Source organism: Chlamydotis macqueenii, chromosome 29, assembly GCF_036417535.1.
Source record: "Chlamydotis macqueenii isolate bChlMac1 chromosome 29, bChlMac1.mat, whole genome shotgun sequence".
Lineage (NCBI taxonomy): Eukaryota > Metazoa > Chordata > Aves > Otidiformes > Otididae > Chlamydotis > Chlamydotis macqueenii.
The window spans coordinates 2,278,743-2,294,352 of record NC_141584.1 but is presented as its reverse complement, the minus strand read 5'-3'; the positions used below and the strand labels follow the sequence as shown (position 1 = coordinate 2,294,352).

Below are 15,610 nucleotides of genomic sequence, written 5' to 3'. Positions count from 1 at the left end.
GGGGGGGGGGGGCGCTCCACCGGCCCGGCCCGGGGCCTTGTCCGCGCCCGGGCCCCGGCTGCGCTCCCCCGAGCCCGCCCCGGCACCGTTTTTACCGTCTCGGCCCCAGCGCACGGGAACACGCGCCGCCGTGCCAGACCCGAGCCCCCGGCGCCGCCGCGGGGAGGGACGGCCGGTGCTGGGCCTCCCCCGGGGCGCGCGTCTCACCGAAAAATGAGGCGGCTGCGCCCGCGGGACGCAGCGACCCGCGGCCAAGGGCGCTCAGCCCAGCGCGAGGCGCAGGGCCGCTGCTGGGAGCGAGCGGTTTGGGCAGACGGAGCGGGCGCCGGGCATCGTAGAGCGCCGGGCGAAACCGCGGGCAGCCGGGAAACGGCGCGGGGGAACGGAGCGGGGCGCTGCCGAAAACTCCACCCCGCGCCGACGGGGCCTCGCTCCCGCCTGCGGCCTCCGACTGTGACCTCCCGGAGCGGGACGCTGCTCCCTGGCCAGCAGCTCTCCGGTTCCCTCATTACAACCGTCAAACGCTGCCCCGTACCGGCTTTAACGAGCTGTTCCCGGGCCCAGATTTCGGGGCACGGGGGACAAAAAGCGCTGCTGAACGGCAGCGAGGCGCGCGTCGTCCCAGCTCCCGCCTCTGCACGTCCTGAGGCTGGGGGGCCGCGGGTGGGCGGGTGTCAGCGCGCTGCCTCCGTGCAGATTTCCGGGCGAGCGCCGGCGTCCCGCGGGCTGGACCGGAGCCGGGTGAGCCTCAGCCTCCCTGCGCTGAGGGCGCGCGGCCGCCCCATCCATCGGGAAACGGCGCAGGCCGAGCGCGGCGCCCCAGGCTGCGGGGACAGGAAGGAAACGGGGGAACGGGCCGGCGTTCTTCCGCTGGGCCGGCGGATCGCGGCCGGGATCTTCCCGGGAGGAAGGCTCCACCCTGGGGCCTCGGGCGCCGGGGGGGGAGGGCAGCAAAGCCGACGGGGAGCAGAACGTCTTTCATCAACAATAGGCCACGACTTTTATTAATGGATAGAAATAGTACAAATTTTAAATTTAGTTGCATTTTACTCTTCTCTGAAACACCAAAAAAGGCTCCTCCCCCCGGCAGCTACATCGTCAACTCCTGCAGAGAGAAGAGAGACGCGCTAGGAGCCAGCCCCGCGGCGGCTGCGGCGGGAGGAAGGTCCCCCCTGCGCGGCGCGGCGCGCGGCCACTCACCATTATCGCGTTTACGATGTCGTTACTGTTGTTCTTCAGGGCGCGGACCGCCTTCGCTCGCGACACGTTCGCCTGCGACATCACCAGCTCGATGTCTTTCACCTCCACGCCGGTTTCGTCAACCTAAGGGAGGCAAAGGCCGGGACTCAGGCCGGCGCGGCGCGCGGCTCGCTCCGCGCCCGGCAGAGGAAAACGGGACTGTCCGGGTCGGAGCGGCTCCCGCTCAGGCGGAAGCCGGGAGACAAAACCGGGCGAGCGCCGGCGCAGCGGCCGGCTCAGGGCCCCGCGAAGCGGACGGGCTGAGGAAGGCACACCTCTTCTTCCTCGCTCTCCTCCTGCACGGTGGGGGTCTGCGTGTTTTCCTGGATGTTTGAGACAGCTTCTCCCTGCACTTTGAACTTTTCGGCAGCCGCCAGCTGGGCCTGCTGGGACAGGTCTTCGATCTGGAGGAGGGAAGAGGCGTAAGCGCGGCCAGCGCGTCCAGCAGCTCTGCCGCGCGACCCAGCGCGGAGCCCGGGCTCGCCCGCCTCCCTCGGGGGCCAGCTGGGACCCGCTGGCGGCCACCGCGGCACGCGGGCGGCAAGGAGGAGCCCCGGCTAAGCGGCCCGCCGCGAACGCGGCTGCCGGGCTCCACGCGGAGCCCGCTCACCTTCGCTTCTCCGAAGACGATGTAGGTGTCGGAGGCCGGGCTCTTGTACACGTCTGGCTTCGTGATGACGAAGAGGATGTTCTTGGATTTGCGGATGGTGACTCTGGTTACTCCCGTCACCTGGCGAAGGCCCAGCTTAGACATGGCCTGAAAAACGCGGGACGGGTGAAACGAGGGCAAGGAGACCCGCCGAGACAGCCCCCGCCCTCGCCTGCGCCGCCGAGACGCGGCTCCAACGCTCGCTGCGCTCAGGAGAACAGAAAAGCGCGTTTTGCTCCGCAGAGACGCGCTCCCCGGCGTTTCACGCCGGCAGCCTGCGAGGGAACTCCGCTGCGAGATCCGCAGCGCGACCGAGCCCCTCCAGGCACCGGGACTTCGCCTGTCGCGGGGATCCCCCCGCCCCGGGGCCCGACTCGGGCAGAAAGCCGCACGGACCGCTCTCAGGCCCGGCCGCTCCCGTACGGGGGCTGGCGGCGAGGAGCCGCAGCCCCACGCGGGGTCCCCAGCGCTCGGGGACGCGGCGCCGGGCCCCGCCGCAAAGCCCGGCCGCCCGCGGGCAGGCCGCGTGCCGCAGGCGCGCTCCCGCCGCCGTCCCGCCTCACCTTCCGCGCTTTCTTTTCGCTCCGGCTCTGTTTCGCTTTGCTAACGGGTTCTTCGTCTATTTCGGCTGCTGCTGCAAGCTGCAGGGGGAGCGAACGAGAGCGACCCGTGAGGATCCCGAGGCTCCGCGCTGCCGGGCGCGGCGCCGCCGCCGGCGCGTGCTGCCTGCCCTACCTGTGCCTGCTGCGTGGTGGCCTGCGTGGAGTCCTGCTCTTCGAGCTCTGGTACGGATTCATCGCTGTCAGACTCTGTGCCGGACCCTGCGGAAGCAAACGCGCGTCACTCTCTCCAGCTCGGACAGATGCGGGGGACGCAGCGAGGTCGAAGCGCCACGCTGCAGCCGCTGCGGCGCGGGCTCCGGTGCCGACGGTTTCCAGCCGGCGCGGTGAAGCCGTCTCTGGCGGAAGGAGCTCCCTCCGCAACCCCTGACGCGGTTGAGAGGGAGAAACAGGGAGAACCGGCACCGGGAGCTGGCCCAGGCCGGGCCGCGCTCCTGCCGCTGCCCACGCGGGTGCCCGGAGGCTCGCTCCGGAACGCCGAGTCCCCGGCACGCAGCCAGGCCCGAGCCGCTCTCCCGCTCCGAGACGCGGTGCCGGCAGGGACTCACTGGGTTCCCTTCAGACCCGCGCAGGCAGCCGGGAAGCTGCGATTGCCGGAGCTCAGACGCGCAGCACGCGAACGAGAGCCGGTTCACCGGGCTCTCGGGGCTGCTGCAGCTTTCGGTGACCTCCCTCCCGGGGACGATTTTACGCGAGAACCCCCGGGAGGGAACGGCAGCTCTGGACGCCCAGGCCGCGCCAGGTCCCGAACGCGGCCGGAGCCCGGGAGGCTCAGAGGGCTGCCGGTGCCGGCGCCACAATCAGCCTGCGAAGCACCGCGCGGGACGGGCCCGTTTTGGCTCCCGCACCGCCCGCAGCTCCCCCGCGCGCGCAGGGAAACCGCGCCGGGCGCCAGGCACACGCGCCGGGGTACGGGCACGCGGCAGCTCGCCCCCCCCCCCGCCCCCCGAGTTTCAGCGCGAAGCCAGCTCAGGCAACCGTGGCAGCGCCCACGCCACACGCCACACCGTGCTCCGTGCGCCACAACACGCGTTAGTGACACGGCCCGCCGGCGCTGCACCATGCCGAGCCCGGACCTAGCGGGTCCCGCGGCCGCGAGGCGCCTCCCTTCCCCGATCCCCGGCTGCTCGGGCAGCTTCGGCTCGCTCCGGCATGGTTCAGGCCTGCTTCCGCCGCGCCGCCGCGTCTGAACCGACGCGGCGGCGCCCGGGCCTCGGCTACGGGTTAGTATCCGGTGGGCAGCCAGTGACACTCCATGCACACGGCAAACCGAGCGGCAAATACCCTTGTCGTTCCTCAGGCCGGGCTGCCGAGCCGGGGCCTCGGCGGGGGCCGCGGCCGCGCGGGGAGACAGGTCCACCGGGACGGGCCGCGGCGGCGGCTCGGCTGCGGGCGGCTCGGGGGGGAGCAGAGGCGGCAGGTCGTCGTCGTCGAGGGCAGCACTGACGGGGGCCGGGCCCTTTGAGGGGGGTTTGGATGGGGGGGCGCGGGGGGCCGGCTTGGCGACCTTGCTGGGAGGGGTCTGCTTCTTGGCGGGGGACGCGCTCGGGGCAGGAGCGGCGGGCGGGGGGAGGTCACCCACCGGGGCAGCGCCGTCGGCCGGCGCCTTCGAGGGGGCACCGGGAACCCCCGGGGCTGGGGCAGCCGCGCCCGCAGCGGGAGCCTGCGCGCCCGGGGCCGGGGGGGCGGCCGGAGCTGGCGGGGCCGCAGGAGCCGGCGTGGCAGCGACGGGGCTGCTCTTCGCAGGCGCTTTGGCTGCGGGAGGGGCAGCCGGAGCCGGTGGGGGTGCAGGAGCTGCAGTGGCGGGGGCTGCGGGGGCAGCGACGGGGCTCGCGGGAGCTGCTTTGGCTGCGGGAGGGGCAGCTGGAGCCGGCGCGGGTGCAGGAGTTGGCATGGCAGGGGCAGTGATGGGGCTCACGGGAGGCGATTTGGCTGCGGGAGGGGCTGCTGGAGCCGGTGGAGGCGCAGGAGCTGCAGTGGTGGGGCTGGCGGGAGGCGGTTTGGCTGCGGGAGGGGCAGCCGGAGCTGGTGGAGGCGCAGGAGCTGCAGTGGTGGGGCTGGCGGGAGGCGGTTTGGCTGCGGGAGGGGCAGCCGGAGCTGGTGGAGGCGCAGGAGCTGGCATGGCAGGGGCAGATGGGGCAGTGACGGGGCTCGCGGGAGGCGATTTGGCTGCGGGAGGGGCAGTGACGGGGCTGGCGGCAGGTGGTTGGGCCGCAGGAGGGGCGGCCGGAGCTGCCACCGCCGGTGTGACAGGCGGGGAGCTGGCGGGGGCAGGGGGGGCAGCGACAGGGCTGGCGGGAGGCGATTTGGCTGCAGGAGGGGCAGCCGGAGCTGGTGGAGGCGCAGGAGCTGCAGTGGTGGGGCTGGCGGGAGGCGGTTTGGCTGCGGGAGGGGCAGCCGGAGCCAGTGGAGGCGCAGGAGCTGGCATGGCAGGGGCAGATGGGGCAGCGATGGGGCTGGTGGGCGGCGATTTGGCTGCAGGAGGGGCTGCTGGAGCCGGTGGAGGCGCAGGAGCTGCAGTGGTGGGGCTGGCGGGAGGCGGTTTGGCTGCGGGAGGGGCAGCGATGGGGCTGGCGGGAGGCGATTTGGCTGCGGGAGGGGCTGCTGGAGCCGGTGGAGCTACCGGAGCCGGCATGGCAGGGGCAGAGGGAGAGGCCAGGGCAGCGTCCGGGCTCGCGGGCGCTGCTTTGGCCGCAGGAGGGGCAGGCGGGGAGCTGGCGGGGGCCGCGGGCACGGGCGCTGCCGGCGGGGTGACGGGGCTCGCTGGCGCTGCTCCGGCCAACGCAGCCGCGGGAGAGGCTCTGGGCAGGGCAGGAGCCACGGGAGCTGCCTGGGGGCCTGGGCTCCTGGGAGGCGTCCCGGGCGCGGGGGGAGGCAGCGGGTCTCCCGCAGCTGGAGCCGCAGGGCCCACGGGACAGGTCTCGGCCGCAGGAGCGACTGGAACCAGCGGAGCGACTGGGGCACTGGGCGCTGGGCGCGGCGGGGCAGCAGCAGGACTCCCAGGACACGTCCCAGCCAGCAGCGGGCACTGGGGAGCAGCGGGGGGTGGCGGGGCAGAGGCGGGGCTGCCAGGAGCCGCGGCAGGACAGAGAGGGGCTGCCGCGGGCAGCGGGGGACAGCCCGGGCTCTGGGGCCAGGCTGCGGCCTGGGGGGGCGCGGCGGGAGCAGGCGGGACGCTGGGGGCCGCCGGCGGGGGCGAGGCCGCGCGGGGAAGGGAAGGGGTCGGAGGGAGGGCAGCGGGGGCCCCCCCAGGGCTCTGGGCAGGAGCGGGGGCCGCCCGGGGGGCAGGGAGAGGGGCCTGGGGCGCAGCTCCCGCGGGGGTCAGGGGGGCGGCGGAGGGGGGAGAACCGGGGCTCCCGGCGGGGGCGAGGGGCGCCGCGAGCCCCGGAGACACCGGCACGGGCCCCGGCGATCCCGGGGCGGCAAAGCCCGCCGGGGACTGCGGAGCCGGAGCGGGGGCGGCGGTGACCGGGACCTGCAGAGCCGGGGCGGGGAGCCGGGGCGGAACAGAGAACACGGGGATGGCCGTGGCCGGGAGCACCGCGGGGGAACCGGGGGCCGGGGGGCCGGCGGGGGCAGGCGCAGGGCCCGCGGGCGCGGGGGGAGCGGCGTGGAGAGCAGCTGGGGGAGAGAAACAGAGCAGGTGGTGAGACAGAGCGGGGGCCGGGGGGGCCGGGCACGCTGCCCCCGGCCCTCCCGCGCGGCTCCCAGCGCCGCGGCCCGCCGTCCGCCCGCCCTGCCAGACCGCGGCCTCCGCGGCGGCTTCACAGAGCGCGAGCGGCCGACGGGCGCGAGCGACCGCGGGAACATCCCGGCACCGGGGTCGGCGCTGCCAAGCCGGCAGCTCCCCAAAACCCCCGCGAGGCCGGGGAGCCCCGGCGAGCCGGCGCGGCAGGGACCCGGGCAGGAATCCGACTGCGGCAGGGGCCGCGCTCAGCTCTTCCCCGCCGAAGCCCGGCCGGACCCCCAGCGCCGCTCCGCCGCCGGGGGAATCGCGCCCTGGGCTGGCAGGGACCCACCCGAGAACGGGAAGGAAAAGTCAAATTCGACACGCTGGCACGCGGCCGAGAGCGCTCCGCTCGCCGCCCAGCTCGCCCGGTGCCGGCGCGGAGCCCGGCCGTTCCCAGCGCCCTTCCCAGCGCCGTTCCCAGCGCCGTTCCCAGCGCCAACAGGGGTCAATGGCTCCAGGAAGAGGCGGCGAGAGCCAGGGAGGGCAGCACCGGTCTGACCGGCGTAACCGGCACCGCCAGCGGTCAGGAGAGCGGAACCGGCCCGGCCGCGCGCCCGCCCCGACGGCGAGGGCGAGGAGCAGCCACCCGCAGCTCCGCGGAGGCTCCGTCGCGGCAAGGGAGCCGGGCATCTCCTTCCGCTTCCGCGCGGGCACCGCCTCGCGCCGCCGCAGCCGCGTCCAGCTCCGCGCGGGTCGCCCACCGACCCGCACCCGGACCTCTCCCGCGCCGGGCCGGGGACCGGGGCGCAGGCTCGAGGCCTCTCCTCGCTACCCCAAAACGCGGGGTGCTGGGAGCAGACGGGCACCGGCCCGGAGCCGGGCAGCCGCTCAGCGAGCGCCGGACATCGGTGCCAGCGCGTCCCGGGACGCTTCCTGCTCCAGGGAACCTCGAAAAGGAGCGCCAGCCCCGGCCCAGAGCCGAGCCCGTCGCAGAGCGGGCTGGACAGACGCCGGCCCTCTCCCAAAAGCTCCTCCGCCCCACCAGCTCCCCCCGCTCCTTCTCCGTCTCCCCCGCCGCCTCACAGCACCCCGGAGACCGTTCCTGCGAGAAGCGCGCTATTTCCGATCCGCTCCCTCGCCGGCAGCCCCACCTCTGCGGCGGGCGGCTCCGCAGACGCCGCGCGGGGTCCCCGCAGAGCCCCGGGTGATTTTTACGGGACGCTGCGACCGAGCGGGGCGCCCCCGAAAGCCGAAGCCCCGGCTCGGGGACCGCGCTGCCCGACCTCGCGAGCTTTGCGCGGAGCAGCCAACCTCCAAAGGCCGCGGCCAACGCCAACCCAGTGCCCTGGCTCCCCTCGCGCTGCGGGGTCTCACAGCAGCCCCCGCGCTGAGCGCGTCGCTCCCCCGGAGCCAGGGCGGCAGGCGCTGCAACAGCAGGTGCTGCTCAGCGCGCGCCGCCCGCTTCTCCCGGCCTGGGCAGCAGCACGGGCGCCAGCTGGCACCCGAGGCCGGAGAAAAGCCGTCCCGGGAAGCGGGGGGAGCGGTCCCACCGCAGGAATCCCACCCGCGCCCGGAGAGCGGCCAGAAGCGAAGCAGCTCCCCGGCACCGGGCGGCACGGCCGCCGCAGCGACAGGCGTCGCTCAGCCCCGCCGCGCGCGGGGGGCCGCTTCCCTCCCGGGGCACCGCCGGGAACCCCGACTGCGCCCGCGGCTCCCAAATCCAACGCGCCCCTCGGCCAGAGCCCCGCTCACCGGGGCGGCTCCCCACAGGCCGCGTCTTCCCGCAGCGCGTCCCAGCGCGGGGCGCGGAGCCCCCCTGCCCCCAGGAGCAGGCTAGCCCCCGGGACGGCGTGAGGCCGCTTTCCTGCTGCCGCTGCGGCTCCGGCGCTCGGTTCCGTAACGGGAACGCGCAAAACGGGCACGGAACGCGGCCGGCGTTGCGCTCCCCTCGGTGTTTTGGGACGCGAGGGGCCAAACCCGCGTGAGTTCGGCCACGCTTCCTGCCGCGGTAGCTGGCACGGTTCGGGGTGAGAAGGCACGGCGGAGGCAGGCGGCAGCGCGGCCCGGGCCGCAGGAGCAGCCCCCGCCGCCGGCCCTCGCCCACCCGGGACCCCCGCGGCCCCGCCGCCCCCTTTCCCCCCCCCCCGAGAACCCGCCCGAACCCACCCGGCCGGCGGCTGAAAGCCGGTGCCCCCCCAACGTCCCCCCCACCCCCCCCCGTTCCAAAGCACCCGAGCGCCCCGAGGCCGCGGGGACGGGCCCGCTCCCCCCGCAGCCCCGGCCTCACCTGTCTCTGCCTGCGGCTGCGGCAGCTCCTGCTCCGTGGCCGGGACGGTTTCTGTGGCTTCGCCGGGCATTTCTGGGGAAACGGAGAACCGACGGGGCTCGGCGGGGCTCCGGGAACGCGCCCCCCCCCCTCCGCCGAGACAACACCGAGCGCCTCCCGGCCGGTACCGCGCACCCCGGGCCCCGCGGCCCCCGAGCGCCGCACCGCACGGGCCGGGCCCGGCGCCTCCCGGGGCTGCCAAGGCGGCTCCCCCCGCCCCGCCGCGGAGCTGTCCTCCCCGCGGCGGCCCGGCCCGGCCCGGGGCCTCGGCCGCCTCTCTCCCCCCTCCCGGGGCGGCCCGCCCCCCCCCCCGGCTCCAGCGGCGGCCTCGGCCCGGGCGCCGCCGCCCTCCCGCCCTCCCTCCCGGCGCAGCCGCGGCCCGCGAGCGGCGGGCGGCCCCGATGGCGGCGGATGGCGGCGGGGCACTCACTGTGCGGGGAGCGGGGCCCAAGATGGCGGCGGAAAGAGAACGAGCGGCAGCTGGAGGCGCGACTTCCGCGGGAACGAGCACTTCCGGGGCAGGGGGCAGCGTCCGCGGCCCGCCCTCCCCCCCCGCCCCGGCGGCCGCGCTCCGCCGTTCCGGGCCCCGTCCGGCGCCGAGGGGGGGGGGGCGGCCGGGCCCCTCCGTGGCCGTGGGGCCGGGACCGCCGGGTGCCAGCAGGGACCCCTCCCCGGCAGGGAAGCGACCCCCCCCCCCAGAGCAGTGCCCCAGCCCCTCCTGGTGCGGGCAGGACGCAGCCCCGGCCCCCTCCCGCCCCGGCGCGTAGGCCCGTGGGTGGCAGAGACGTTTAATGATCTTTGCGTAGAAAAGGTACAAAAAATTGGGAAGGGCCCGCCCGGGGAGCCGGCGCGGCGCGGCCATGGGGCTCCCTGCCCCGCGGAACCGGGGACCCCCCCGGCCGGCAGAGGCGGCGATGGCGGCCAGTCCCTCAGCGAGAGCCGGGGCTGCCGCCGCCGCCGCCCCCGGCAGCGAGGCCTCAGAAGTCTCCTTGCAGGTCTGCAGAGAGGAATTTTGAAGAGCAAGGGGAAGTTTTACAGAAAACGAGCGGTTTCTCCGAGCCGGGGAGACCCCCCCTGCTTCGGGGTCTTCCAGCTGCGTCCCTGCCCGGCACCCACCGCTCCTGCGCAGCAGCTCTCCTCTGCGTGCGCGCTCCATCTCCTCCACGAACTGCTCGAACACCCGCACGTAGGGCGCCAGGCTCGTCTTCTTGTAGTCTGAAGGATTCGGGGAGCTGAGCGGGAGCGGGCAGCGCGGAGCCCCCCCGCCCCGCGCCCCGGCCCCGGCCCCGCTCACCCCGGGCGCGGCGCTTCGGCTCCACGTCCCCGCCGTCCTCCTGCTCCCCGTCCTCACCGGCTGCGTCCAGCTCCTGGCACAGGGAGCTGCAGGAGACGGTGGGACGCGGCGGGGGGGGGGGCTGCTGCCGCAGCCGGGACCCCCGTGCCGCCGGCCCCGCTCGCCTACCTGATGGTGGGGACAGCGAACGGGTCAAACTGGTCCAGCCTCTGCAGATCCAGCGGCACCGAAACGCGACCTGCCGGAGAGGGGAGTCAGCGCCGGGGGCGCGCGGCCGGGGGTCCCGCGGGCTGGCAGACCCACCCGTTTTGGGGTGCACGCTGAAGGGGCTCTTCAGCAGGTGCCCGACGCCTTTGCTGACGTTGATGTCGAGGCGGGGGAAGCAGTACTGCAGCATGACCTCCCAGTCCGCGTAGCACGGCACGCCCTTCCCGCCCGCCGCCGCCCGCTGCGGGGACAGGCGGTTCGGGGGGCGGCGGGGCGGGCGACGGCGCCCGGCCCCCCGCCCGGGGCGGCTCCGCGGCCGCTCACCCGTATCCGCTCCATCCTGCCCTTCAGCAGCTCCCAGCGCTGCACCGAGTCGCGCTTCTTGGGGAAGTCGCTCCGCAGCGGCTCGCGGTGCTGTGGCCGGCGGTCAAGGCCGATGGCGGACGCTGCCGACCCCGCTCCCCCCGCGCCGACCCCCCCCCACCTCCGCACCCAGCGCCGCGCGGCACGGCGGGGCCGCTCCAGGAAGGATATCCTCCGGGATGAGGGCCAGCACCTTGTCCCAGCTCTCCGGGCCGCCCAGGATGTCCTGGCCCACCAGCGCGTACGCCTCGAAGTACCGCTCCACCACGCCGACCGAGCGCCTGCGGGGCAGGGGGACGCGCTCAGCGCCCCGGCGCCCGGCGGCTGCGGGGGCCGGGCCGCGGGGTCCCCACCGACCTGATGAAGGGGTGCACGGGCTCGGAGAGGTTCACCTTCTTCACCGTCTCCGCTCCGCCCTGGAGGGAGAGCGCTGGTCAGTTTGGGGGGCCCAGGCCGGGGGTGCCCGTCCCCCCGCACCCACCTTCACCACGCTCAGGTACTCCACGGCGGCCGCCCGCAGCGCCGGCGACCACTTCCGCACGGCGTCGTCGCACACCCAGCAGTGGACGCCCCTCCGGCCCGAGTACACCCACAGGCGGTGCCTCACGCCCAGGTCCTCTGCGGGGGAACAGCCGCGCCGTCGCTGCGAACGCGCCGGGCAAACCCGCCGCCGCTCCCCCGCGCCCCGCCCCGGCCCCCTCTTTGGGGCGTGGGCCTCGCTGCGGGGCGCGGCGCGGTCCGGATGCGTCCCCACTGCACGGGGCGGGGGGAAGGCGGGGGCGGCCCAGGCCCCCGAAAGCCTCACCCACGAGCGCGCAGTCGATGATGCGGACGGCGATGGTCATCAGGGTCCAGCACTTGGAGCAGATCTCGGCCGAGCTGCGGGCAGAGCGCGGCGGGTCAGGCCGCCGCCCCGCAGCCCCCGCAGCCCCGCGCCCCCGCAGCCCCCCGCCAACCTGCAGCACGTCCGGACGTCGTCGTAGTCCGTCATGTCGATGTCAAAGACCAGCTCCTTCTCCCGCGGCTGGAAGGCCCCCAGGTGCACCGTGTTGTGCTGGTTGGGCTGCGGGACGGGACGGGACGGGCTCAGCCGCGGCCGGGGACCCCGCACACCCCGCGGCGAGGGGCGCGGGACTCACGCGGTGCGAGTAGACGGCCCCGATGTCGATTTTGTAGGGGTTCATCCTCTGCAGCTCCCGCTCCAGCTCCTGCGGGCTGCCGAACGACTGGAACCGCACGTAGACGTCGTCCCGCAGCGTGAAGGAGAACTCCCGCAGCTGGAAGTAGTTCTTCACCACTGCGGGGGGGGGGGGGGGGGGCGGGTTGGGGGGGGCAGCTCCGCATCCCGGGGCAGCCCGGACCCCCCCCACGCACCCCGGGGCAGCCCAGACCCCCCCCACCACCACCCCGCATCACAGGCGCCCCCAGCCCCGCACCCCGGGACAGCCCGGACCCCCCCCCCCCCCGCGTCACAGGAGCCCCCAGCGCCGCACCCCGGGACAGCCCGGACCCCCCCCGCCCCGCGTCACAGGAGCCCCCAGCCCCGCACCCCGGACCCCCCCCCCCCCACCCCGCGTCACAGGCGCCCCCAGCCCCGCACCCCGGGGCAGCCCGGACCCGGACGCCCCCCACCTCACAGCCCCGCACCCTGGGGCAGCCCGGACCCCCCCCCCCGCGTCACAGGCGCCCCCAGCCCCGCACCCCGGGGCAGCCCAGACCCCCCGTCACCCCCCAGCCCCGCACCCCGGGGCAGCCCAGACCCCCCCCCCCCCCACCCCGCGTCACAGGCGCCCCCAGCCCCGCACCCCGGGGCAGCCCGGACCCGGACGCCCCCCACCCCGCAGCCCCGCACCCCGGGGCAGCCCGGACCCCCCCCCCCCGCGTCACAGGAGCCCCCAGCCCCGCACCCCGGGGCAGCCCGGACCCCCCCCCCCCCGCGTCACAGGAGCCCCCAGCCCCGCGCCCCCCGCACCCGGCCGGTACCGCAGCCCCCGCCCCGCTCACCGCCGCCGTAGCCGAGCCAGCGGCCGTAGGCGCCGTGCGGGAAGAGCCGCCGGTAAAAGACCGGGAGCAGCTCGGGCAGCGCCGCCGGCTCGAACGGCGCCATGGCGCGCGGGAAACGGCGGGAGCGCGGGGGCCGCCGGGAGATGTAGTCCGCGTGCGGGGCGGGGGCGTGCGGGGGGGGGCGGGGACACACGCAAAGCACCGGGAGGGTCCGGGGGGGGGGGGGGTGTCCCGGGGCGGCAGCAAGGGGGGTGCGGGGGATCCACTGTTCGACGGGGGGGGTGTGAGGGGTGCCCAGGGTGCGGGGGGGTGCGGGGGTCGCGGTGCCCGGGGCGGCAGCGCAGAGGTGCCCCCCCCGCTGTTCGAGAGGGGTCTCAGGAGTGCCCGTGGGGGGGGGGGGGTGCGGGGGCCGGGGTGCCCGCATCGGCAGCGCGGGGGTGCGGGGGGGGAGGGTGCGGGAGCCCCCGGGCGCTGCCCCGCTCCGGGATAACGATTCCCGATCCCGACCCAACCGGATCCAACCGCTGCGGGAGCGGAGCCGGGGGCAGAGCCCGCAGCCGCGGGGCGGGGTGGCGGGGGGAGGCCGGGGCGAGTTCGTTAATTAATCATTGACTGACGGGGCCAAGGTCGGGCCCGGGCCGCTCGGCCCCCGCGCTCCCGCAGCCGGTGGTGGCGGCGGCGGCGGCGAGGATGTGGCTGTGGCTGGCGGCCGCGCTGGCGGGGCTGTGGCTGCTGCGGCGCTGGCACCGGGAGCGGCGGCCGGTGGCCGGGCTGTCGGAGAAGACCGTGCTGATCACGGGCTGCGACAGCGGCTTCGGGAACCAGCTGGCGCAGCAGCTGGACGCGCGAGGCCTGCGGGTCCTGGCCGCCTGCCTGACCGAGAGCGGGGCCGCGCGGCTGCGGGCGGCCTCCTCCTCGCGCCTGCAGACCGTCCTCCTGGACGTCACCTCCAGCCGGAGCGTCGCCGCCGCCGCCGCCTGGGCCCGGGAGCGCGTGGGCGACCGAGGTAGGACGGGGCGGCCGGCCCCGCTCGCTGCTCCCGTCCTCGCCCCGGCCACGGCTCCGCCAACCGGCGCCGGCAGCGCCGGAGCCCGAGCGGGGCCGGGCGCTGGGGAGCCGTCCCAGTCACCCCGTCCCCCCGTCCCGCTTCCGCAGGGCTCTGGGGGCTGGTCAACAACGCGGGGATCTCCATGCCCACCGCCCCCAACGAGTGGCTGACCAGGGACGACTTCGCCAGGGTGCTGGACGTCAACCTGCTGGGCCTCATCGAGGTGACGCTGAGCCTCCTGCCGCTGGTGCGGCGGGCGCGGGGCCGCGTGGTCAACGTGGCCAGCGTGATGGGCCGCGTCTCCTTTTTCGGCGGGGGGTACTGCATCTCCAAGTACGGCGTGGAGGCCTTCTCCGACAGCCTCCGGTAAGTCCGGCACGGAGGCGCCGCCTCGCTTTCCCGGTTTGCTTTTCCCAGGTTTGGCCAGCGGGGCCTCTGATCAAACCCCTTCTCCGTGCAACCACGAGCGAGCGCGGGCAGAGTTCGGTTTGGCTGCTGCCGAAGCGCGAGCGGAGGGGCTGCGGGCACGCGCAGACCAGAGTCAGGACACCCCGTGCCGCAGCGGCAGGACCGGGGTCCCACGGGAGCGCGGGGGCACCCTCGCCGGCAGCCTCTGCTCCGCCTTCAGCCGGGCTGGCGCAGCGGCAGCCCCGGGCTGCGGGAAGGCAGAGGTCGTGGCAGAGCTTCGATTTCATCCCCTGGCTGGTAACTTCGCCGCAGCGGGGAGGCTGCGGCCACGCCGTTGGCACCGACCGCCTGGCGCCGAGCCGCCGGCACCGGACCTTGCCCCGTGCCGGACCCTGCAGGCAGCGGCCCCGTGGTTTGCTTTGCTTTGGCCGCAGCCAGGCTCAGCGACGTTTGCTCGCACGCCGCCTCGGACGCGTGCCGGGGCTGGCGCGGGGTCTGCTGGGGCGGTCCGGCCCCCCGCCAAACCCCACCGGGCGGGCGGCGAGTGCACTTGGGCGCTGCCCCCGTGTCCCACGGGACTCGATCCCTCCTAGGATTGAGATGCGCGACTTCGGGGTGAAGGTCAGCGTGATCGAGCCAGGCTACTTCAAGACGGCGATCACCAGCCCGGAGAACCTGGAGAAAAATTTCCTTTCCATCTGGGAGAAGGTCCCGGCGGACACCAAAGCAAGTTACGGGGACAATTACTTGAAGGAGTGTAAGTACCTCACCGAAAGGTGAAGCGGTGCGGTTTCTCCCCTGACGTGAGGCGCAGCCCCGGGGCCACGGGTGTCCCACCGCCCCGGGTCCCACCGCCCTGCGTCCCACCGGGCCGCTGGGCTGCGTTTGGCTCGAGGGCCCGAGCCCGACCGGCGCCGTCTGCCCGCGCAGTTCTGCTCAGCCTCCGGAGCATGGAGAAGCAATGCAGCTCCGACCTGACGCTGGTCACAGACTGCATGGAGCACGCGCTGACCAGCCGCCACCCCCGCACCCGCTACTCCGCGGGCTGGGACGCCAAGCTGCTCTACATCCCCCTCAGCTACCTGCCGTCAGCCCTCGCCGACGTCGTCTTCGCCTGGTCCTACCCCAAACCGGCCCAGAGAGCCTAGGGCAGGGCCTGGCAGCGCCAGGGACCCGGCATCGCCCGCAGCCGAGGCGTGCCGCCGGGTTCCTGAGTTCCCGACTCAACGTGCGCCTCAACGCGCTGTCCCCCGCTGGCAGCCCGGTTTGTTCGGAATAAAGACTGCTTGTCCTCCGCGCCCCGCAGGGTTTGGTTCCAACCTCGGCGGGGGCTGCGGCACCGGGGCTGCGTCCCCGCTCCTCCAGCAGCACCCGTGCTGCTGCCGGCCGTGCCGTGCCGTGCCCCGTTCCCCTGCGTCGCTGCTCCGCGCAGGGCCCAGCCCACGCTGGGCTGCGAGAGCTGCGCTCGCATGAGCGAGCTGACGTCGCTCCAGGAGCTGACGGATAAAATCCAGACCCGTAAAACCTGGGCACGTTCCCTGCGGGCACAGGGCTGGTCAAGCCCTCCTCCTCCTCCTCCTCAGTGCCCCTCGGGCACCCCAACCTGCACCTGCAGACACGCAGCGCCCAGGCAGTGCAGGCTGCCCCGCTCCGGCAAACCATGCCGGGCATCGCCGTGGCTGGGGACGCCGCGTTGCCGGTGTCCGGACCGGCTCCAGCGGCTTCGCTGCCTCCTCGCGCAGCGCCCGTCCCGGGCTGAGGGGACGAAGCCACCGGCCCAAA

General features: G+C 75.4%; 3 protein-coding genes across 3 annotated transcripts; 1 reads left to right on the top strand and 2 right to left on the bottom strand.

Annotated features, from left to right (window-relative positions):
- Positions 1–976: 976 nt before the first annotated feature.
- Positions 977–4,402, bottom strand: NACA (nascent polypeptide associated complex subunit alpha). Its single transcript, XM_086768659.1, has 7 exons — positions 3,793–4,402; positions 2,624–2,709; positions 2,452–2,529; positions 1,850–1,996; positions 1,515–1,643; positions 1,201–1,323; positions 977–1,105 (listed from the first exon to the last, which is right to left on the bottom strand). Exons 1-7 carry the CDS (start codon positions 4,400–4,402, stop codon positions 1,091–1,093), a joined length of 1,188 nt encoding a protein of 395 aa, XP_086624785.1. The 3' UTR covers positions 977–1,090.
- A 4,871-nt stretch (positions 4,403–9,273) lies between these two features.
- Positions 9,274–12,521, bottom strand: PRIM1 (DNA primase subunit 1). The gene is made up of 13 exons (XM_086769006.1): positions 12,373–12,521; positions 11,508–11,665; positions 11,325–11,431; positions 11,174–11,247; positions 10,850–10,986; positions 10,726–10,784; positions 10,526–10,649; positions 10,330–10,419; positions 10,102–10,246; positions 9,967–10,036; positions 9,799–9,884; positions 9,621–9,719; positions 9,274–9,501 (listed from the first exon to the last, which is right to left on the bottom strand). Exons 1-13 carry the CDS (start codon positions 12,473–12,475, stop codon positions 9,482–9,484), a joined length of 1,272 nt encoding a protein of 423 aa, XP_086625132.1. The 5' UTR covers positions 12,476–12,521; the 3' UTR covers positions 9,274–9,481.
- Positions 12,522–13,024: 503 nt separating this feature from the next.
- Positions 13,025–15,125, top strand: LOC147597097 (retinol dehydrogenase 16-like). Its single transcript, XM_086768971.1, has 4 exons — positions 13,025–13,378; positions 13,528–13,786; positions 14,422–14,585; positions 14,759–15,125. The coding sequence occupies exons 1-4, from the start codon at positions 13,063–13,065 to the stop codon at positions 14,974–14,976; spliced, it is 957 nt and encodes a 318-aa protein (XP_086625097.1). The 5' UTR covers positions 13,025–13,062; the 3' UTR covers positions 14,977–15,125.
- Positions 15,126–15,610: the final 485 nt, after the last annotated feature.